Source organism: Rhyacophila brunnea, unplaced genomic scaffold, assembly GCF_057557595.1.
Source record: "Rhyacophila brunnea isolate RB1 unplaced genomic scaffold, BYU_Rbru_1.0 scaffold_17, whole genome shotgun sequence".
NCBI classification, from domain to species: domain Eukaryota; kingdom Metazoa; phylum Arthropoda; class Insecta; order Trichoptera; family Rhyacophilidae; genus Rhyacophila; species Rhyacophila brunnea.
This window is the reverse complement of record NW_028232827.1, coordinates 4,730,935-4,756,691: the sequence shown is the minus strand read 5'-3', so window position 1 is coordinate 4,756,691 and position 25,757 is coordinate 4,730,935. Positions and strand designations below refer to the sequence as shown.

General features: G+C 34.7%; 1 protein-coding gene across 1 annotated transcript in view; it reads right to left on the bottom strand.

The window, feature by feature from the left end:
- Window positions 1-1,250: 1,250 nt before the first annotated feature.
- The window catches only part of LOC147073586 (uncharacterized), a 147,361-nt gene continuing 122,854 nt past the window's right edge, over window positions 1,251-25,757 (bottom strand). The window contains exons 3-5 of the mRNA XM_085944840.1: window positions 18,794-18,899; window positions 8,367-8,502; window positions 1,251-2,533 (exon numbers count right to left, since the gene is read on the bottom strand). Of these exons, the coding sequence (XP_085800966.1) occupies window positions 2,211-2,533; window positions 8,367-8,502; window positions 18,794-18,899 (565 nt within the window). The 3' untranslated portion in view covers window positions 1,251-2,210. The remainder of the gene's footprint in view (window positions 2,534-8,366; window positions 8,503-18,793; window positions 18,900-25,757) is intronic.

Sequence of the window (25,757 nt, the reverse complement as noted above, 5' to 3'; positions counted from 1 at the left end):
GACGACCCCATAGGTTTGATTATTAATTAATTATTGCAACCATGTTTGTCGGTTAGGGGTTTACTTTTTTTATTTGTAGTCATTTAAAGTGACAATATTATCATGTAAGTAAATGAACAATTTTTATTCAAGATATCTTCGACATTTTTTTCCAGGAGATAATTACAGCAGTCATGTTTAGTGCAATTGCTGAAGTGAACGATCATTCTTTATGACTGTGTCCTTAGACATTGGCGTTTTTCAGAAGCGCCACAAACGCCGACATACGCGTACCAAAAAGTGACGCCTATTTTCGCCAAGTATGGATGTGTCACATTTAAACATGTGTAAATAGGAAGCCGATATTTTTGGCGCTTCCAAAGACTGTCAATGTACTATACATTTATTCCATCTAGTGTTGTCATAAATGAATCATGCCCAATGAAAAATCCCGTCTATGTGTTATAATTTTATACAGTGGTTTGAATTCTGTTTCTACATCCCCAAAAATCAACCTGATGGTTGGAAACGAACATGGGTCTCTTTATTCTCACAGAGTTGAACTACTTTGTGATACACCAAATAATGTAATCCTAATGTTGAAATAAATGTCTTGTGGTGTCAAATAAATCTTCATCTTAAATTCTAATGTTTTTAGATTATCAGAATTGAATTCGAACACGCGCACGAAAATTCAAACTTCCCCATATCAATTTATGATTCACATCGGGAGCAAACCTTAAGGGCAACATTCTGCATGGACACAGATATTTAATGAAGTTTAAACAAAACTAAAAAATACCTCCAAAAAGGTTCTGTTATATTCTAACCATTTGAAGGTTATCATGTAGGCCGATCTGTCAACCTTTTGTGGCACATTTGCCCTATTTAAATTACAGGCCAATCGAAATTTAGTTCTGTTCTGCGAATATATCAGTATTGTTCTGGCAAAACTATATTTATACTATTAATTTCACAGAAGAGGACCAGCGCTCGAAATGAAAAAGTTTACGAACCGGATCGCTCGACAGTTTTCTGAAGAACAATACATATATATCATAGTTAGAAGACATAGTTATCAAATTTTATGTGTATTTCATAAAAATAAGTGTGTTAGATTTTCTATTATATGGCCTATCTAGCTCATATGGTCAAATTATTTTTTCCACGAGACGGAGCGATAATTTTACCGATTTCACGAACAGAAACGGCGCTCCGGTGCGCTCCGGTCCATTTCGAGCCCTGAAGAGGACTTTTTGAAAGTGATTAACTTTTAAAATATCTTGTTAAGTATGTTATGCAGTTGTACATAACTAATTATTACTTTAAATCAATTATATTCTTAGCTTGAAATATGTTGTATTTTAATGGCTTAAAATTGACTGATAATTCACTTACGTTTATTCGAAGTTAGAGCAAACTGTTTAAAGTTAATTTACGACAAAAATAGAATTACATAATATTATGGTTTTACCAGAACAACACAGTTATATTGGTAGGTAATATTAAAAGCCTCTGTGATGTTACCAGGGCTCGAAATGGACCGGAGCGCACCGGAGTGCCGTTCTGGTTCGTTAAATCGCTAAAATAATCGCTCCGTCTCGTGGAAAAAATATTTTGATCGTCTAAGCTAGATAGCCCATATAATAGAAAATCTAACACACTTATTTTTATAAAATACACATAAAATTTGATAACTATGTCTTCTAACTATGATATATATGTAAATATCTTCAGAAAACTGTCGAGCGATCCGGTTCGTAAACTTTTCCATTTCGAGCGCTGGATGTTACTATAATTATTAATACAGTTATTCACTCACTTCAGCTATAATTATTTTAACTAACTTAACACTGATTAAACAATCAACACAGCCATCCCTTTGCGTATTAAACCGACCCTTTATAAATCCAATCCATTTCATATCAGTATCACCGAACCTTACCAATGTTATCATTGTAATTGAATACACTTAGAGTTACTGCATTGTAATATTTTAAGTTACTCATAATCGCACAGTGCATACGTATTTTTAAAATGTTAATAGCAATTATTATGTTGTAGATTTGCTACGTTTCCGCAATTACATTGCTAACTTCACACTGCTTGACTTTCTCTTGAGTGTTTACTGTCAATCATTCAATTCTGAGTAGCAGATTCCTGTAAACGGCTTCCGTAAGTAGCACCAGCTCTTTCCATAGGTCCGAGAGGTACGCCACGACGTCTAAAGATCAGAAACCATCTTTTGCGTTGCGGAAGCGCCTCCCGCTGTTCATGTCTTCGAGGCAGGGCACCCGGACGAGGTTGAAGTAGATGTTGCCCATCAGCTGCGAGGCGGAGGTGTTGGTGGCTTTTAGGCACGCGAAGAGTTCGTCGTCGCACGAGCAGTGGGACTTGCTGTAGATTGAGTTGTTTGTTAGGTTGTATCGGCTGGAGAATGCGCGGACCTTCACGGGGCAGAGATCGTGGGTCCGACAGCAGCTGTCCATGCGGCGCTCCGTTCCAAGGTCGTGGTAAGTCACAGCAATATCACCGGTTCCACACCACTTTGTGCCTAAAAGAAGAACAAGTAAAAATAGGTTAATAATATATTAGCATTTTTGTTAAACCTATCATCTTTCGTGTCCGGAAATTTGTACGTATACAAGTGATCATAGGACACTTCTTCATGAGCCGTTGTCCTTGGAACATGTGTTTGTATAGCATTTAATCAAATGACGAGGTGTTCGTTGAACGTTTCACCGTGGAGCATATTGTACGGTACGTATGTTACAATATGCGGTGCTAGTTTGCAAACAGTAAGTTAGTTGTAATTGTTACAATAAGTGCTCTGTTTTAACAGCACCTCTCTTGGCTATGCTAAATTTTAGAGTGAGATAGAGAGTTCTGACTGTTTATACGGCTAACGTATTGTAATTGTTACAATAAGTGCTAATACTTCGATACAAACCTACCCTAGATAACTGCCGTAGCGGTTTGTGTATAGAATAGATGCACTGAGACATGTTTGCCTGTTATCGCGCGGGATGGTTTCCAATCTTGGTGTCCTAAAGAATTTGAATTTACATGTGCCTGTCAATTACTTAGGTGCTCGCAGCCACGATCTATTCTGGGTCAGAACCCTTTCCTCGTGTCAAGCCTATCAGAAACCATCAACGAGGGGTGCAAGACTAGTCAATGCGCTACCCAAAGACATAGAGATTTTCAGTAACGTGCTATGTATTTATTTTTCTGTATAAAATTGTACTTAACTATTTTTTTTAATACTTATATTTTCTTCTTCTCTCTTGTGATGGTAATATTTATTACAATGTAAATCTCATGTTGTGAACGTCTTGAATTTAGATTTGTTATTACCAATTGTGATTGTTTCACTTCTACTACTGTCATTGAGTAGCATAGTCTGTTGTAGTATTAAAAAATGCGTTTACCAAAGTACAATTTTCATTTCAAGTCAAATAAAAAATGCGATATGTAAACTAGCCTGAAAGTCGATTATTTATGAAACCTAGCTAGGCTCCATCGCGCGATATATGCTAATATTATTATAATATATATATATACATATAATCAGTATTTTATTATATTGTGTCAATCCAATTTCCGATTACATCGATTTGTTGCCTAGCCGAGCTTACATATCGAGTGCTTAAAGTCAGACAACGTTATCTACAAAAAAGTGTTTTTTTTTTTTAGATAACGTTATTTGACATTTATGGCTACATGATAGTCAAACAACGTTATGTCAATATTTTCTAATTTCTTATTAAATCGTCAGTAAATTTTAACGCTAACTACATAAGTTACCCTTGTTTTCATATTTTTTAAAAACTATCCCTATAAATTTTAACATCATCATAAGCAAGATAAATGTACAATACACAATAAATTATAAAATATTAACATTAGGTTTTAAATAAACATTTCCCTTGTTGAGTTACAAGAATCTAAAATAACGATTTTTGGCTCTCCTGTAAAGTTGCACTTTTGTTGATAGTGTTGTTTGACACTAAGCCCTCGATATATAGTAATATATTTCCACTTTTCCAAAGTGCTGGTTGAAAATGTCATACATTCCAAACAGTTTCCATGCATGGTATCTTCGAACCCGTCAATGATATGCCTATCTGCTGGGGTGGAGGCGAAGATACTCGTACAACTGGACGTATGCTTTATACGAGTGTCCTCACATCGTACAGCCTATAAAATTGGGCCATATTATATGTATCTACGTGTGAACAAGTCATGAATGACAAAAAACTGAAATTCCGGATGCTAGAATGGCAATAACGAGTTGGTCGATATCATACACAACGGAAATACGCATGGCCTGGAGGCCTGGCGTGGCAGTAAGTGAAATAAACTCACATCACAAATTTGCTCTAATAATAAAAAGTGTCGCATGCGGTGCAATTTCACGAGTAGAATTTTATTTTATAATTATTTTTAGTGTGTTTTTTGACAAAAATGACTATTTATCCAATACGGCGAAGGGTCGCACGTTGTTTTGCTATCACAAAAAGGGTCGAGATCAGTGTTTCATAATAATATGATGCCGAGAGCCGACAATTCAAGTGGATTTATTTCAAAATACAAACACTACAACACTACTGTCTGCCCTTAATCCTAGCGTTAGGTTGGGGGGCCTTCCAAACATCGTGGCATAGGGGCCCGCTTCAGGAAGTGGGGCCCATGAACATACGGATACATTGGAAGTAAACAACTGGATGAAATTGTATCCTGAGTCTTTCAGGGCAGAGTGGAGTTTACTCCTAGTATCCCATTTTACTTGGTCGGTACACAGCGCCGACGCTTTTCTTCTACTTCAGCTCTTTTGAAGGATTCCCAAAGCCATACTAACTCTCCAGGGGGTCAAGGACGATTCGGCGCCGTGACAACTGGGTGCCACGTAATCGAATGAAATTCGAAACTAAATAGACGTTCGTGAATTATAGGTACTTTTAAAATATATATTTAATATTACTATTCATATTAAATATTTGGTGTGAATTTAAATATGCACACGTTAATAATGATTTAAGTGTGCATATGTTTAAGTTCCAACGAGAGGAGAGATCTTTTATTTTTATATTAAGCCTCAAACATAATAATTCTCGATCCGCAAAACTACTCAGTAATAGATTGAAACTAATATTGAATAAAATTCCTCGTCTACTTTCTGTATAAAATCGTAACGAACGTATATTTATTTCATTAGACAGTGTGGCGTCCAATTGTCCTGGCGTCCAGTTGTCCCATTCCCCAAATCCAGGTTATCTGGTTTTATTGCAGAATGCATTTTAGATATATTGCGTTCTTTTATTTCAAGTCATTACTGATTGATCGGTTCCTGCTCTGTTAAATCCAAGAGATTCGAATCATTCTACTCCAACGCCATAATTGAAAGGCGTCAATTGACTTCGCTATTCAGGGTCCACGACTCAACACAGTAAAAAAAGCTAATAAAAATAATGTTTATAAGTACTTTTTATATGTTCTAAATCCTTGTAAAAACGTAGTTACTAAAATAGCACTGCATAAATCGTTGTTGCAATAATAACAAGATTGTCTTTTACAGATAATATTTAAATATATTATCAAACAAAAACTGTTAACAAAAACCGATATTCAAAGTTCAACTATCGCTTCAAAAAGTCGATAAACTAACCATTGCAGCACGTACTTGACAGGTAAAGTCTACGGAAATAACACAATATGAAATTATTTTTAATTAGGCAGGTAACCTCACAATTTGTATAAAAAAAATACGCAAAAACTATTGGGAAACATTAATTAAATTGTTAATAAAGAAGTGAAATTAATTAATGTTACTGGTGTATTTTTTAAAAAATATTTCTTGTAGATCTTGAATTCGTGTGAACTTCGCTGTATTCATTTCTATTGACTAGTCGCTAAGTAGATAGGTGATGTATTGTTTAAAAACGTTTTTTTTATATCATGTGATGTAGCATTGGAGATGTAAAACTGGTATTATAATGGGATTGTATTATTTCATTAATTCTATTCAGATTATCTGGAATTTTTAAACAGCTGTGGCGATCAACGAGTCCTGTGAGAACAAGCATTGTCTGCAAAATCTGTGACATACGAATCGATCGCGAAAATATTATTTAATTATTTGTATATACAATTTTTACACGAATCTAATCTTACCTCAGTATATATTAATATTTAATATGCTAAAACGTATTTCTCACCGAAGGCATGGGATACTCTGTGTCAGCAATATTATATCGCGAGGAGTTCAATAAATATGCTATCACGATTGAACGAATATCTCACTCCGAATTTTATCGTCGAAAAGAACTGTCACTCTGTATAATCGTGCCTTGGACTAATAATACCTACTTCACTGCTATATTTTATCATTGTACATAATAAATGTAAATTTGAATTTTCAATTAGGAAAATATAAATTCGCCATCTCCTATAGCAAGCACAAGTCTTCATACTCCAAATTCAAATGCATTTTTTTTTTTTAACATATAGTGAACATAACAAATTATTAATTTAAGACTTTCACAACATGACATTTAGAAACAAAGAAATATTATTAAAACAGTATTATACAAACAAGAAATAAATCAGTATTAAGTTATTAATCATACGTTAAAGTGCCCACCACCACCCGTCATAAATGCACAGCCGTGGATATGCACGGCCGCTTTCTATGACGCTTTAAACGTGTCTGAAAGAAGTGATTTTAAGTGCTCATTCCGTCCCGAGACGGAGCCTCACGGGACTGATGCTGCAACCATGCACCGTAGTGCTTAAAGAAGAAAGTTAAGAATGATTTTTTTTTTGTTTTTTGGACTGGCTCTGCTGTCCGCTAACGTTAAGCGCTTTGTGTACCCGCATACTGAGTGTCACGAATTGAAATGGATGAGTCTACAGAAGAGTAGGGACTATCCCGCTCCCCATAGGACGCTGCAAATTTCTCGAATGCCGCAAAGTTGGCCTCGGTTGCTATCAGATCTCCATGACCAATTGGGCCCGTGTGAGGACGGACCCTGGCAAACAGCTCCGCTCGTTCGAGTTCCATAAGCGGGCAATCCCAGAGGATGTGTTCAACATCTTGGTGGTCATGCCCGCAGGTACAACCCGGCCCATCTACTATCAAGCCAAACTCGTGGAGTCTGGCTGCGAAGTTATTAAAAGTGTAAATACATAAAATAATATTAATTAAATACAAAGACAGTGAAGTCCTTAGACAAAATGTCGCCCCTAGGCAGCGCCAAAATTCCGCCCCATTTCAGTATTTTTTTATCGTCTTTTCATGACTCCAATATCTAAGAAATATGTTGTATGGATACATTTTACTGACAAAATATATACCACTAAATCTAATTTAAATACAACCTCTCCTTCAATAGTCAATATTGCGAGTCCATGGTTTCAGATACATTTAAAAATACACCTGACAACTTTCAAAACTCGCGAATGACTGGTAAAAATATTTAGATACATTAATTAGGTAAGTAGAATGTACCTACCGATAATTCAAATATAATTCGCAAATCTGCACGTGTCATTGCTGGTCATCAATGATGTTTCGTTCAAGGACAACGGAAGTAAACTAGACATCGCCAACCCGACAAAAAAATACAGTCCTGTTAAACCTTTTATGTTAATTAACAGATTTTGTTTCCAACCAGTAAGCTAATTTTTTTAATGGAAAGATATTTTGGATACTACTAAGTTTAGGTACCTATTTCTATATATCGTCACTGTTCTGGCAGAAGACACTAATTCGAAAAAAATACATATTGAGTTAGTTATACCAAAATGTTCCTTATTTCAAACTTTACCGTCTGGAAACCTTCTTAATAAATAAACAGTCTTCATTTTAAAGTCATCCTTTTTACGATTACTTAATAAACTTACATGATAGACCATTTCAAACATTTTAACAACTTCAAAGTCAAATTACTCAAAACTAGTATTCTCCAGTTAGTGTGTTCTGCCAGAACAGAGACGATATTATATCTAATAATTCTTTTCGATTTGCTGCCCTTCGAGTAACTGCCGCCCCCAAGCAACGCTCAATCTGCCTACCCCCACGGGACGTCACTGTACAAGGAAGTACACCGAATGAGCTAAGAAGACCCTATTTTAAGAATTTATAAAACAACGTCCACCTATACTCATCCTCACGTATGTGGTATATATCACCAATGGCAGGTTAGTTCTGATCCTTGAGAGAACAAACAACTGATGCTACCGATTTATAAGATAGTTATCAGGGACACACAAGTCACTCATCACTCATCACCTCATCACTCATCACCTCATCACACCAGCCAAACAGCCAATGGCACACACTTCGGACACGGTTATTTACTGTTACAAAATTACTTTGAAATTACCTGGTATAATTCCGCTAAGGAGTGACAGTGGACTGTTGTCGAGGAGTCCTCTTGGTCCGGCTCTCGCAAGTCGCTGCTGATCAGCTGCCGACCCGATAGACCTTCCTCTCGGCACCATTCGTTCGACACCTTCCACCTAAAAGAAACGAGGACAGTATTGTCATAATAGCAATTAAAAAAAAATAGCCAAAACCCTAGACCAGGGATGGCGAACCTTTTTACGTACGCGTCCCAAAATTTTCCAAATATTATTTTTCGATTGTCTCGGAAAATGGTTCTTAAGAATTGTATTAAAAAAATAACCACTCACGGAAAATAGCACACATATAATAGCTTTTTTATTTTTCTCAATCACGCCGTACATTTCGGTCCACCAATTTTGAAACTGTCATAGTCAGAATTACTACTAACTCCCACCAAGTTTTTGTTTCTTATTTTTGGTACAACTATATTTGTGGGTAGAAACGTAAATGTTTCTTACTGTAATAATTACTTTGGTTCTTTTAGGCACAAATTTATTGTTCCGATCAGACGGGGCATACTCGCTACAGTAGTCGCAAGCATTGTAAATCGATCAAAATCAGAGGTTTGTCCCCGCCGCCTGATGAGGTTAGTGCGATAATATTATATTATGTGACGCATAAAGCCTAAGGACCGACCTATACAATTGTATATTAACAATATTTACAATTATATATTTTTATTTTACATTAAACATAATGCTTATTCTTGAAGAGTATTTGCCTGCTATTTTTCATACATTGCGATTTGTCATGTATTATTATTATAGGTATTTTTTCTCTTTAAAGTAAAACATTCGCGTGCCATGCACAATTATCTCGCGTGCCACTATAGGCACCCGTCCCATAGGTTCTCCACCACTGACCTAGACAATATTGTAATGTTTTATGATATTTAAAATAACTGTATGATGTAAGCAGCAGCGAGCATTTTTATGAGTGAGGTAAACAAAAAAACAAAAAACAACGTCAAATTAAACCCAGCGTCGAATACTACTTGTATTCAAACATTAGCAATGGTAGGTTACTAGTGACAATGTCCTTCTGAGATAGACTAAACCGGTACAGTTAAATATTTAACAAAAGTGAAATAAGTACTATTTTTGTATTCTAAATTAAAGTACTTATTACTTTAATTACTAACCGACGTCACGGATCTCTCCAATATTTTTCTGTTGCAACTTACTTGAACTTGCTAATAATTTTTGATTAACTAACGATTACCTATCGTAACTCAATTTAGGGATCGCTTATGGGCAGGTATTAATAAGGCAAATAGTTAAAATTTGTCGCAATTAAGCATGGCAGTCGTAGCTAGGGAATTCAATCCCGAGCCAAAATTCTGATCCCGGGATTTCGGGATTACAATTTGACAATCCCAGGATTGGCATTTTTTTCCATTGTTAATATAAAATTTTTATATTTACAAATAACGGTAAAATCGGTCAAAAATAAATCTAGTATAATTTATACTATTTAAGACATTTATTGTTAATATTGTATTTACGTTCAATCTTGGAAATACATAAGTTTAATTGTGTAAATAATATTGTAATATAAATAATAATGTGAATTTAATATGCGATTGCTGTTTCTGATAGTAAAGACTTAATGAATGGATTAGCGAGATTTAAAATAAAAAAAGCATGGTGTACTTATGGTCTTTCCGCTTCATAAATCTACTAAGTCAGCCAAATATGAAACTGCCGTAAAACGTATGAGATCATGGTGGAATTACTTTGTTAATAGTGCGAAGCATTGTTGTTTCCAACCTTTCTCATTTTTATTAATTTGTGTGAAAACATAAAATGAATCGGCAACTTACACATGGGTATAAATCAAACTTCATTCAAACTCAGTTTATTTCTAATGTAATTATTTGTTATTAAAAGTATTTTTTCTGTTATATTTTAGTTTTTATTTTATTTTCCACAAAAATTGATAAAAAATCAATCCCGAAAGTTTCGGGATTATGTTTATCAATCCCGGGATTCATAGGTATCGAAAATAGCTCGGGATCCCGGGATTGGAATCCCTAATCGTAGCATAGTGGTAATACACAGGGCGCGAAACCCAAGAGATGTAGGTTCGATCCTGCCGGGTGTCTTACTGTTTTCGAAAAAGATTTTTTCTATTGGGTTTATTTTCTCATGAGTGTTTTCAGAATTATGTATGTTTAATGATCAATCCTCCTGAATCATTCGGTTTTAATTAAAGTCAAAACAAAACCCTTCGACATAATATTATAGCCCTCTATATCAATATATTATATGCTAGTATACCTCGTTGAATTTTAATTGCGGGGTGAAATTAAACCGGTCCTGATAGGATCTACTCCAAAATTAATACTCGTATATTGTTGATGAAATGCGAGTCTATTTATAGCAGAATGCCTACTAAACTGTATTGTAAATGTAACCCTAGCCGCCTATGTACTCACACACTAGCCATTAAAAGTAATGACACTATTATAGAAGTAGGACTATCTACTTACTATTACAACATAGGTTCTCACCGTTCGCAGAGCCAAACGGTAATTGCTCGAACTATACGTTTTTTTTCGCCTAAGCTGGAAAAGCAATTTCCGATCTTCTTTCAGAATGACCTACCCAAACTTTGCAGTGAATTACGTAATGGTTTACCTATTACCTACCTAAATGTGTTCATTGACCTAGAGGTGCGGATAAATTAATAATGTAAAGGTTGGTATTACTTTCAATTTATTATTCCAGTATCGGGTTCGATATTTGAACAAGGTAACGCGTAGAAATCAAGTTTTCTTCTAGAAAAAATATCAAACCAATGTTTTTCATTACGGCGATTCTACGGTTGTAGATTAGATGGCGTAATTTCGCATATAAACTACATGCCGCGATAGAAAAAGACGACACCACGTATTGTGTGGGATGTTATGTAGATATTGTTGATGTAACAGTGTTTCCCAAAGTGTGGTACTCGTACCCCCTGGGGTACGGGAAGAGTTTGGTGGGGGTACGCGCTGCACCGGGCTTTGGCTGCACCTGTGGGTCTATTCTATACTTATCGAACACTAAATTGATAAATAGTATCAAACTTAGGGTAGGTTTGTATCAAAATATTAGCACTTATTGTAACAATTACACGAAGCCGGTTTTTATTGTTGCAATAAGTGCGATATTTTAACAGCAGCAAGATAGGTGCTGTTAAAATATAGCACTTATTGCAACAATAAAAACCGGCTTCGTGTAATTGTTACAATAAGTGCTAATATTTTGATACAAACCTACCCTAAGTTTGATATTATTTTTCACTTTATCACTTTAGCGGTCGATAAGCATAGAATAGACCCACTGGTGTAACAAGCATTTATATGACATCAATACAACATCCACGCTAGAAGGTTTATCGCATGAGAAAGAAGAGCAATTGTTGGAATTAGCTTCAGACGGATTCTTGAAAAATAAATATAAGGAGTGTACTTTAACATCATTCTGGTTGCAATGCAACTTGTGTATCCAGTTTTAACAGAGAAAGCTTTGCTTTTTATAACTTCATAATATCCATGTGAAGTTGCTTTATCAGCATTTGTAGACGTTAAGTAAAAAAAGGAACTGGCTTTTGGATGTGGAACCGCATCTCAGGTTAAAATTAACAACCAGGGAACCAAATTATGATGATCTGTCTCAACATAAACACTTTCATCCTTCTCATTGATTGTAATGAACGTTATTATTATAATATAACTTTTATTTATATTTTATTATGAATGAATTTTATTGTTCGTTTATTATTATTTTGTTTATGTACTAAAAAGGGAAAAAATAAATATATTTTGATTGTTATTAAAGTAATATGCAATTTTTTTGACGAATGGTACTCAGTGTTACGAAAATTATAGAAGGGGTACACAGACGTCGAACGTTTTGAAAGCTAATTATCTGTATTTCACAATATGTGTATTGAATTTATATTCTTTTCATTATCAACTAAATACTCTTTTAAATAATTGAGGTGTCAAAAAAGGTATGTCTAAACGAATCACTGAATAAATCTAGTCATCCAATGGTACCCAAGAAGTAGATACCTTCCGCAAAGTAAACCTAGAGGTTATTTGATCAACGATATAGTTAAGTTGTGCGGAAATATGTATCATTTACATACACAAGACAGCATGGACAGGTCTTTCATCCAGCAATATATCGACGATCCATGCTAATCGTGATAGCGATAATATCAAATGAAAAATCAATAAAATTATTAACCTCATATACCTATATTATGAAAACGTGTAAGTTAGAAAGAATTCTAAATTTGAAAAAAAAAAGAAAAACTTGAAAGAAAACAAAATATAATAATCGTCTGACAGCTGCTTACAGGTAATAGCAATTCGAGTGATTATCGTATTGACAAATTAGTGTGTTATCCAAGAGATTTCAGGATAATTATAATATGGATAGGATGCTGTAACCTACTGTAACCTCAGGCAAAATACACAATCAATTACAAAATAGAAACATTATGGATGAGGATGAACCATCAGTTCAGCGTCACCGTTTGACAAATGAACGATTTTAACGATGGCGTACTCGGCAAAGTCATGAGACTCTACAAAGAATCCGCCAGACTGCTGTAAGCAAGTATAGCAGACACGTATACACAATTGAGTCTGCAACACCAGAAGACAGATAGAAGGTAGACGTAAACGTATGATAGAGAAGGAGACAGAGAAGATGTATGGGAATGTTGATATGTCACACTGCCATCTCGTAATATTTGCTAATATAAAAATATTATATGTTTCTATCTTCTTTTTATGTAGTGCTATATCCATTATCGGACGTCTGCTATGACTTCGGTCATTCAGTCCCTATCCATCGCAGATAGGGATTTCAATATCGAATGAATATATCAATACCGGTATTTCTTATTGAATACCGGTATTAATACCGGTATTCGTCAAAACATATTATAGAAAAAAGAAGTACATATCAATAAATATAACTAGTGTAATCAATTTAAAACACTTTGTTATATCAACTTAAATTACCTACCTACATTTATTATTACCTACCTATAGATCATAATATTTTAGAACAGATTACTGCTAATTTTTATAAATACTATAAGTCTATGTACAGGAAAATCTCTTTCAAATTCAACGTTTGCTGGATGTACTATCAATGTTGGATCAATAGTTATATTATAATAATTGGAAATATTTGCCATGAATATTTTGTTTTTAGAAAATAAATATGTTAATTCATCGCGATAATTCTATAAGTATATTTGATGGATTTTATTTTAATATCATTTAATATGTTGGTTTCAGTCAATTTAATATTTGCGTTTTGGCAGTTTGGTTAAAACTTACGATTATATTTATTTTATTATGAAAAAATAACATTTAATTTATTTTCAAAAGACATAAACGTGTATGCTTTCTAATACCGAAAATACTGCTATTTTAGATTTTTTAACCGGTATTTCGGTATCGATAAATAATTTAATACCCGTATTGCAATCCCTAATCGAAAATCCTAAATAGGAATGAAGTGTTGAGCTCAAATCAGTCTGAGGTTCTTTGGTCAGAGCATTCTTTCTTTACCAGTTCATTCAATGATAATATGCAGAAGTTAATATCTCTCGGTATGCCGCATGATGTGGGCAAAGTATGCAACTTTCTTGTTATTATTTCTCTGGCTATTTTTTTCATTCTTTCATTCTCAACATCATCACCTCGACATTAATTTGCAACTTTTCAGTTGATATGGAGGATGCGTCTGTACATCCACATTTTGAAGGCTTCAAGTTTCCTGAGTATTGTTTCCGTGAGTGTCTACTAGGGAATCCGATCCCGGGATTTCGGGATAACAATTAGACGATACCGGGATTGGAATTTTTTTCATAGTTCATATTTTTATTATATATAGATAATAATGTAAAAGTAAAACAGTTTTTTTTTTTAAATTTATTTAAGAAAAGATAACATTCATAAAATTTGGCGTAGAAACAAGTGCCTGCCTGCACGTTCGTGGCACTGGCGGTTAGACACCGTTTACGTACCAGAACGTCAGTGGCGTTTAGCTGGATAAACGAATTTATTATTTTTCTGATGTTCTTCGGCACCCACCAAAAAAGCGCTCGGTGCGCTCACTACTGAGTAGGCCCCCTCCCACCCGCGCATTACCCTTCACCTATGTAATAAGGGGCCCAAGAAGCACAAAATAATTATTATTATCAGCGTCTCTCATAACAAAGCAATAAAAATATTATATTATTTCTCGGGGCTTGTAATTAATATTCACGATGACATCATTCTACCAGCGATATATTGGACACGCAGCAAACTAAACAATGGGTTCAATGTCATTAAATAATGGCTTCTCGCCCGTCTATCGACGATGCTCCCAGGAGCGTGATTTTGCTTGCCGTGTTCAATAAATAGACTACGTTGTATTTTCGTTAATTCGTATCGCTGAGAAGCCAAAGAACGATGAATCATGGGGCACGCGGGCACAATGCGTCGTCAAATCCAGTGTGCGCTGGCGTATTTGATTACGTTGTATTTTCGATGATTCACAGAGAACATGCGCGAGCGCCCCCGCAAGTCCGCTTTAGTGGACTTTATGCCTTACGATTGCGTATGACAACTAAAACTGGTTATTTATTATCTGTGAGCATCCGGCAATTACCCATATTATATGTGCAGGTACATACTCTTCACTAACATAATTTTGTACACATACTAATTGATTGTGCTTGATAAAAAAATCAATCCCGAAAAATTCGCGATCATGTTTACTAATCCCGAAATTCATAGGTATCGAAAATTTTCCGTGATCCCGGGATTGGATTCCCCAATGTCTACGTCTTCACTCCATAATATAATAGAACTGAAAATACATAGCATCTAACCTTTATTATTGTTAGTTCCAGTTTTTTTCTATATGGGGCCCAAATAGTGAGGCGACTGGTGATTTCCACCCCTGTATACTAGTATAAAAATTCCCAAGTATGTAGTTACATTTGTTGGCACCTCACTAGGGAATCCAATCCCGAGCCAAAATTCTGATCCCGGGATTTCAGGATTACAATTTGACAATCCCGGGATTGGAATTTTTTCCATTGTTAATATAAAATTTTTATATTTACAAATAACATTGATAAAATCGGTCAAAAATAAATCTAGTATAATTTATACTATTTAAGACATTTATTGTTAATATTGTATACGTTCAATCTTGGAAATACACAAGTTTAAGGGAGTAAATAATATTGTAATTTAAATAATAATGTGAATTTAATAGGAGATTGCTGTTTCTGATAGTAAAGACTTAATGAATGGATTAGCGAGATTTAAAATATTAAAGCAAATAATCATGGCGTACTTATGGCCTTTCCGCTTCATAAATCTAATTAGTCAGAAAAATATGAAACTGCCGTAAAACGTATGATACCATGGTGGAATTACTTTGTTAAAAGTGCGAAGCATTGTTTTTTTCCAATCTTTCCATTTTTAATAATTAAATCGGCAACAAATAAAATGAATCGGCAACCTACACATGGGTATAAATCAAATTTCATTCAAACTCAGTTTATTTCTAATGTAAGTAATTATTTTTTATTAAAAGTATTTTTTCTGTTATATTTTCGCTTTTATTTTAATTTCCATAAAAATTGATAAAAAAATCAATCCCGAAATCCCGGGATTATGTTTATCAATCCCGGGATTCATAGGTATCGAAAATAGCTCGGGATCCCGGGATCCCGGGATTGGAATCCCTACACCTCACTGACTACTAGACCCTTGTTACTAAGTTAAAATGACAGCACTGACCGTAGGAGATAATAGTATTCGTGTATTTTATTTTAGACCCTTCTGTATTCCCTGAACTGTGAATGTGTGACAATTACGAACATTGATAAGCTTCTGTTTTAAAGCCAATTAGCACTCAACCCGAGCACGTATTTGGGATTGACCCGTTCAGATTTAGCTTTTGATTGTGTAGACATGACGTACGGCACCACACGTCGTGATTGTGCTTGTCACTGTGTCGGTATCAAGAGAAAACTTATTATTGACAGTGAGAACGAAGCTTTTGTTAAGGTTATACCTCAGTTGAGGCAGGGTCTAACTAAAAAGATCGTGGCTAGGCGATGCGCGGATTGCGGGTCGCGGGTGCAAATGACGCATGTGGAACGAAATATAATTTGTCATATAAATCCAACATGCGTCCATTTAATGTTCTGTTTATTGTTCTATTAGTACTCGCACTTCGGTGCAAGGTTGCATCACCAGTCCCGTGCGGCTCTGCTCGGGACAAAATGAGGGCTTAAATTCTTTGATCTGGCACACGTAAGGGTTATGTTAGCCGGCCGCGTATGACGTGGCTGCATATACATAACGGGAGCGGAGGTGGGAATTTTACACACCATGTTCTATTAGTACTTGATAGTAGATGGGCCGGGTTGTACCTGCGGGCATGACCACCAAGATGTTGAACACATCCTCTGGGATTGAACTATGGAACTCGAACGAGCGAAGCTGATAGCCAGGGTCCGTCCTCACACGGGTCCAATTGGTCATGGAGATCTGATAGCAACCGAGGCCAACTTTGCGGCATTCGAGAAATTTGCAGCATCGTATGGGGAGCGAGATAGTCCCGACTCTTCTGTAGACTCATCTATTTCAATTCGTGACACTCAGTATGCGGGTACACAAAGCGCTTAACGTCAGCGGACAGCAGAGCCAGTCCAAAAAACAAAAATTTTCTTTCTTAACTTTCTTCTTTAAGCACTACGGTGCATGGTTGCAGCATCGGTCCCGTGCGGCTCCGTCTCGGGACGGAATGAGCACTTAAAATCACTTCTTTCAGACCCGTTTAAAGCGTCATAGAAAGCGGCCGTGCATATCCACGGTTGTGCATATATAACGGGTGGTGGTGGGCACTTTAACGTATGTTCTATTAGTAACAATAATAATATATTCATTGACATGTTTTCTTTTTCAAGTAAATGGGTAACGTTTTTAGTCATCATAACACGATTTAAGAATTAATACTCCCGTCGCCATCACGAAATAAATTGACGTATTCACACCACGACGTTCGCTCTCCGATTGCCAGCGAGTCCAAAATTTCATCGCGCTTATAGTTGAAAATTATTTGCCGTTTCACTGAAGTATCATCTTAATTCTTTTACATTTTGAACATCACTGTGGTTTTAACAATGCTTTCTAAATATCTTGAAAATTAAATAAGTATGTATAATTAACCTGTCATTAGTAATGCCAATTGGGAGGGCAATGACTGTTTTCAATTAAATCGCTTCGGATATTGATATATTACATTTACATGAGAGTGAGTTTAGGTGGGAAATGTTTTATAAGTTTTTAATATAGGGTCGTATACTTAATTAGTTCAATCAGTATGCTTCCATTATTTTTTTTACTCATATTAATACCAGTGGCGAAGGCGACCTGTTAAAGGTAGATAGGCTGTGGTAGATAACTGAAAACAAGTCATATTACAGGCATATTTACAGTAGGCACTTGAATTTGAATTACCCAATTATCCAATAATCCGACATTTTCGACAATCCGGCATAGGTGAAAAAATATGGGTGCCGGATTACCGAGCGCATACTGTATGTTCATCTTCAATATTTCACAATTTGAACTCGAGCTAGAAAATTCTGCTATCACTAAAGTCGGATGTTCAAACCACGAGACTACGGAATAAACCCAGCGCCCCGAAATGAATGTATACATATAGAAAACTTAGGGCCTGTGAGTTTTTGTACAAAAAAGCCTCAGATCACGTGATAAAATGTCACTGGTTTTGAAATTGTGTATATGTATTTTTTACAATACTTGTGTAATTGTTTGTATGTGTTGTATGCGTGAAATGTACCAAATTACTTGAAGCCTTTGTATGCATGCATTCTTTTAATACTTTTAGCCATCTTAAAGTAGAATTGAATTCATTTTCAGTTAATTCTGTTTTGTATGAAAAGTTATTTCGGAAGAAATCCGTAATCCAATCTACTATTATTGGTTGCTAAGTGAGTGGTCCTAGCAACTAAATTATTAATATATAAGTGCGTTACTATGGAAATCAAAATGACATTTCAGTATTCTATATTTGTTTGTTTAAAAATAGCAATAAAATGGTTTGTTGACAATTGCCTTATTTGTCCTAAATTATTAATACGTAGAATTTTCAAGTTTATATGATTCAACAGAAAATTTTAAAACGAGGTATATAAAAAGTTCTTTTTATCTTTTAATTATTATTTAAATAGGTTAATAGGCAAATTTAAAAAATGGAGCCTTCGCCACTGTTATACCGAAGAGAGCTACTTGCACGTGTATCGGGACTCAGGAGACATTTATTGACAAATGAGACTTCAATTTGAATATTATGTTACCTGTTGGCACTGCGACATTAGTTTTATCATCTTCTTGAAGGATATCTGAAGAGGCCTATTCATCTTGGATAGCTGCTTCAGCAATACAGTCCTATCGTCGTCATCACTGTAACAACAAGAAGAAAAACAGGTTTAATATGTTGTTTATATTCAAATTTTAGCGGTAGAATATAGTTTGTTCTTTTTCAGTAAATCTTCTTCTTTCGACCATGTCCGATCCTAATAGGTAAATCAGTAAATCACCCTCTTGAAAACAATTGACAGAATATAATGAACAAGTATTATTGTTGTCTATTATATGGGAGCTGTAATGAAGGCTACGTGAGTTAAGTAGAACCAAGTGGTACCACAATGGTTGAATATCACTGCCAGGACCAGACTTACCCAAATAATATAAATATATTTTTGTTGTCCAAAGGAAGCAGACACAAGCACGCGATGAAATGGCAATGGACTGGACATATCGCTCGGCGAGTGGACAACCGCTGGACAAATTCCGTCATACAGTGGTATCCAAGGGGCACTAAACGCCGTCAAACCCGCTAGATAGACGAACTCATAAAATTCGGTGGATGTACATGGCAGCAAAGAACTAGGAACCGAGAAGAGTGGAGGTAGCTAGGGGAGGCCTTCGGAGGTGGATTGACCCCGGATGATGATGAAATATATTTTACCATGTCCGATCCAAAGAAGATCAAAAAATGGCCTTCCACATGGTGGAACATTTTTTTGTTTTTACGATAAATGGATGTTACCACTTGCTCAACCTATTAGGTCCATATTATTCTAGTCCAAACACACAAAAATAAATAACATGTGAATTTTCCAGACCAGGAATTCAAACCTGGCAATTTAAACCCACGACATTATAAACTGATCACAAAAATGTATTTTACGTCACCCCAATTAGTGATATATCATACATTACATGTATTTGCATCAAAAAGAACATTTTTATTAAATTATTTACGTTTTATATGTTGGGTTTTCAGGGCATCTTCAAGTGATCATTGCTTTTACATACCGTTGATATGTTCAAAATCATATATTTTTACGCATATGTTTTTTGTGAAATACGTTTTCAAATTAAACCCAATCGGCACATCTATTCTATACACAAGACTGCTCTTGGCCGCTATCGAGGGTAGTTTTTCATATGTTTGTATCGAAGTATTATAATTTTTACAATAAGGTAGTTGTAATTGTTACAATAAGTGCTATGTTTTCACAGCACCTCTCTTGGCTATGCTAAATTTTAGAGCGAGATAGACAGTTTTTTCTGTTGAGATGGCTTTGGAGATTGATATACTCCACTTACGTGAGATGAAATTAGGTGGACGTTGTTTTATAAGTTAGGGTCTATCAATAGTTCACTCTGTGTGCTTCCATCTACTTTTATTTAAGTATGTTATTTTATTTTATTTCTTATTTTATTACTTATTGTATTATTAACTCACATTGCTCTGTATTTATATTTCAGAAATTGTTAACACTTATTTTATGTCATGTCATGAACGCTTTAAATTTATATTTTGTTATGTTCATAATATGTAAAATAAATAAATTTGAATTTGAATTGTGACAATTATAATACTTCGATACAAACATGGAAAACTACCCTCGATAGCTACCAGATAGCAGTCTTTTGTGTACTGAATAGATGCGCTGATAGGGTTTTCAACTGTCGAAGACTAGGCGGAACCATCCTGGAACCAAGGTTCTTTTACTAGATCCCGGTTGGAATATTTTTGGGATGCAACAAATAGATATCACCTTTCTATTAAATGATTTCTTTATATCGCATATAGGAAAATGTAATTACGTATTCATGTATATAATTGAGCACAAGAACGTTAACAAAATTACTCTAACAACACTGTCAACAATTTTTTTTGAAAAGTATGGTATTAGCAAATAAATTTGAATATGTTTATTATTAATATAACAAACTATATATACAAAAACAGGAAAAGATGGTAACAAAATGGTTTTTCTGACGAATTTATGAAAGCATATACCAAGGTCTAATATATTTATGTATTGACGCGAATTGCTGATTACTTTGCACAAAAAAGGTAGATTATAACCATCTGCTGCAAAGAGTTTTTATTCTTAATTATCTGTTCGCCATCTAAGATCATACTAATAATATTATATTTTTAAGTTTAGCTATGCAATCTGTTCACTGTTAATAATTTCAGCATTTTTTTTTTAAATTTAGCTTAGTGGTCCAGTAAGTAAATTATAATAATTGAATATGGTTTATTCTAAAGAGCATCTAATGTCAATTTCCTTTCCAAAAATATTGTTTGATTATTTTTTTGCACGTATAACGTACATATATTAATAACGTTTGATTTCATGTCAGCAATAATCACGTTATTAGTTGAATAAAATAAATGGTTTATTAAAAATTGTTAGCAAGTTCAAGTTGACTTTAGTAGACATTATAACTAATTTTTTGTCGGTTAGTAATTCCTTGATTTAAAACAAAAATCGATAGTCATAAATAACGTAATTTGATAAGCATTTCATGTAAGACCTACAAGTTTAAATTATCGTAATTAAGTAGGAGGCCTGTAGCTTAATTGGTTAAAGCATATTGGCGCGATACCAGAGAATGTACGGGCTCAAATCCCGTAAAATGTGATTATTTCTAGTAGGTATGTATCTGAGGTGTTTTCAAGTTATGCATCACGTGGTTGACTATTTTTTGACTATAAGTTTATATAAAAATATTTTGTACGATATCATGATTGTCTCTAAAATCCTACGTGAATCTTGGTCGCCTCATGGATATATTATATACGGGTTCAACTCCCGTGAAATGTGAAATGAAAATGTGATTTTTTTTTCTAGTAGGTATATATCTGAGGTGTTTTCAAGTTATGTATGTTCAACAATCACGTGGTTGACTATTTTTGAACCATGTGTTTATAAAACAATATTTTGTAGGATATCATGATTGTCTCTAAAATCCGGCCGGAAAATAAAAATTGACCACGCCTGTAATGCTAAGTGTAATAGTGTCTCTATTAATACAGTAAAACCATATTAGATTATGTCTTACAATTTTTCTTCTTCCCTCCAGACTTGTTGTCTGAATTTTTAAAAGTAGAATTTCCTCCAGAATTACCACACGACCCGCTCTCTTTGTAGAAAAATATTGTTATACTTAGTATGATTTAGAAAATTAAAAGTCAATGCTTACGGTTTTGTCGACGCGGAAAAGATAAATCCCGCAAGGCTTACTCGATGGCCTTACCAGTATATGTTGCTACGTGTATCTCGATTCCTTCAGACAGAATTCAGAGATTGCTAGAGACAGTACGGAGATATAACTAAAGAAGCTTTAGCATAGAGGCACGATCTACAAAAATGTGTAACACGACAAAGAATAAGTACTTTTATATAATATTATGTTTGTATATACAGTTGTTTGAAGCAAACTAGATAATATAATCGTAATAAGACCGGAGTGGACTGTTTTCATTATTGAATAATTCAATGTGGGTAGCAAAAACGGTATTAATTTAATATTAAGGGCAGTTCTAATATATTATGTATAATTTTTTTTTTTTAAAGTGATAAATCGCACCATCACAACTAAACTGCCACAATCCAAAAAACGTCAAACAGAGAAAATCAGCTTTGCAGTTTTTACCTTTCGCATTTTTGTACTGTGTTTTTGAAATATGTTTAGATATTGAATGAAGTTTTGACTTGAATTTGATGACTTAGAGATATGAAATTGTCGGTACATATACTATGAACGATAGACAATGAAACGTAGTAATTAACTCAAAACACGTAAATTTTGACTTGTGGCAGTTTAGTTGCGAGGGTGCGAAATGTGCTAGGTATGTTGTATTCTGAGAGTTTATTATCCCGGGATATAAACTGTCAGGTGTAACGTTTTTTAACGAGGATTCGGTTGGCCGTGCTGCCTGCTTGAAGCGTGATATAAGACGACAATAATTATTACACGTTGAGAAGTGGCGATTTTGAAAATGATTACTAACGTCGCGACACCAGTGTCCCTGTGCCAAAGTTGGCGTATTACACGCCCGCTAGCAGTGAAATGTCGTTGAAAGCGCGAAATATTTTCAATGAATTTCAAAAGAAATGTACATTTGTACAATGAATAATATATTAAAACTATCCGATATAGGTATAACGCATTTACAATTTCAGTTCTTTTTTAGGTTGAAGGTTAGGTTAGGTTAACAAACATTAAAGTGACATAAATGGTTTAATTTAGATAACCGCCTTGTATACAGAATTGATCCGAGCGTTAACCGTGCTATTTCGCACTAATACAAGTGTCGCTAGATTTCAAAATCAGCCAAGTCCATAATAGATGAATAGGAGAAAAAGGGCTTTTTGTTTTCTCAAATACACAGTCACAAGGATGAAAGTTTATATTATTTCGAGTATAGAATATTTAAAATTAATAAATTCTACATTTTGATAATGCAGAAATGTTAGAAAGCAGTAGTTCTTTAGCAATTCACAAAAAAGTCAAAAATACCCAAAAGGTGGACTTGGTTGATTTTGAAATGTAGCGACACAAATAATGAAAGCGTGTTATCGTGTTAAATAGTTAGAATAGCTCTGCTGCGAGGCAACGGATATGCTGAAAGGATAGTCAAGTGTAGAAAGTGATGCATATAAGAGTCCTGCATAATGTATAATATTACCTGCGAATGGGTGTTGAGGACCCGGACATGATAAACGAAGAACACTAATGAGTTTTATTAAATATATATTTTTAAAAACAATTAATTAATTAATTATTAACATACATAAAAATATTTACAAATTAAATATATCCCAGCGTGGTTTATGTGCGTTAATTACTTTCTGCACAAATATGTCCAAACACCTCTGTGTTTATCCACATCCTGTCATAATATATGTGCATACATATTGCAAAATAATATAAAAAAAGTGAAAATGTTTGCATAAATCATAACATCATGTCGTTCCACTTAACTATATTTAAATACTTAAATGAGTAATGTAGGCTTACCGCTGCATAAATATTTTTAAATCTAACTTTTCAGAAGAATTTGTTAATATTTTGTATTGATATATATACTAATATGGATACTACTTAATGATTTACCCACGAAACACAGAATTAATGGGAACTGAAATACCTAACGGGTGTGATGTAACAGGCAACAGATCTTGAGTGTAGAAGGATATGGAATAAACTTAAACACGTGTTAAGAATACGGGTTTCCTTCGTTATGACAATTGCTCTCGGCTTATGCACTGACACTCATTCAATAGTGGTGTATTTGAAGGTTGCAATACACACTATTGCACGTCTATGATGTGTAGTTCATTTTCGTAGGGCACTCATGCATTCAAAACCCTGTTTCAATTATTGGGGTATAGCCTATCTGAATTCTATTTAATAATCTGTTATGTGGATTTACCGCTCCAATACGTTTAAGAAACATAATATATACATCATGCGGTGACTTTTGAGATGGGGGATGCTGGATGGATATTGATTTCTTTTCAATGTATCACCCATAAATACTAAGCAATTAACAGAGATCGGCTACTAAATTGGTAGGTATTCTGCTGTAAGTATGTACCTATTTATGGATTATGATTTGTAAGAAAGGAAACTCTTTCAATTAAACCATGTTATAGTTTTTTTTTTAGTTTATTTACAAACATAAAAACGCTTCCGGTTTTAGTATTTATTCAGAGTTCACAGAGATTAATCAACAATAACAGAGAATACTTCAAACGGTACGTGAAAATAGATTAAGAAGATAAAATGACTCTCTCGACCAAAGAATTAGTTCAGTTCATGTAGGTATCACATTTGACAACTAGAAACCACACTTATCAATCGAAACAAATCTAGATAGTGTAAGGTGCGTAGTTTCAAAATAGTGGACCTGTATGACCAAAGGGACAGAGCTAATCAGACTAAGCTGACTGGCTGTAAGAATGTGAGAGATAAAAATTACGGAGTTAATCTGTCTATATAGCGCTTGCGGCGTCCAGTCAATGGGCAGCACCATCTATGGGTCTCTTTTCGAAGTCACGCCGCTACAATGTTTGTTAAGTTTTACAAAATGAAAATTGTATGAATGCATGCATGGATTTATTTGGAAAATTAAAATTAGATGATTCATTGTTTATCGTAGGAGGCCTCAAAAGTAGTCAGTTCGTCGGGCCTCTACGTCACTAAACGCGCCACTGCTGCTACCAAAGAAAATTACGCGACAGGCGACTTTTTTACTTTACTAACATCCGTGTACAAAAAATGCAAGACTTACTTTTTTATTAGAATTTATCTTCTTCTTTCTCTTCGACCATGTCCGATCCTAATATGATCATATCGTCTCTTTTCTGGCAGAACACACTAACTGGAGAATACTAGTTTTGAGTAATTTGACTTTGAAGTTGTTAACATGTTTGAAATGGTCTTACATGTGAGTTTATTAAGTAATCGTTAAAAGGATGACTTTATAATAAAGACTGTTTATTTATTAAGAAGGTTTCCAGACGGTAAAGTTTGAAATAAGGAACATTTTGGTATAACTAACTCAATATGTAATTTTTTTCGAATTAGTGTCTTCTGCCAGAACAGTGACGATATGGGCCTCCACAGAGTAGAGGTTTGTATTAACAGATTTTCTTATTTTACGAGAAAAGGATGTCAGCCATTTGCTCAACCTATAAGGTCCATACCCTGACCTACACACATATTGAAAAACAATATGTGTACTTGCCAGACCCAGGATTCGAACCTGGGACCCACGGCATGATAGTCCAACGCTTATGCCGCGCGACCACCGTTATAATGATGATAAATTAAAAGGAACGGAATCTTGCGAGACACTTTATAGTCTCTTGCCCTACACTGATTGGAATTTTCTGGCTTAATGGAAATGAGCCATGACTTCGAAATAGTGTAAGTTTGTTGAAGAAT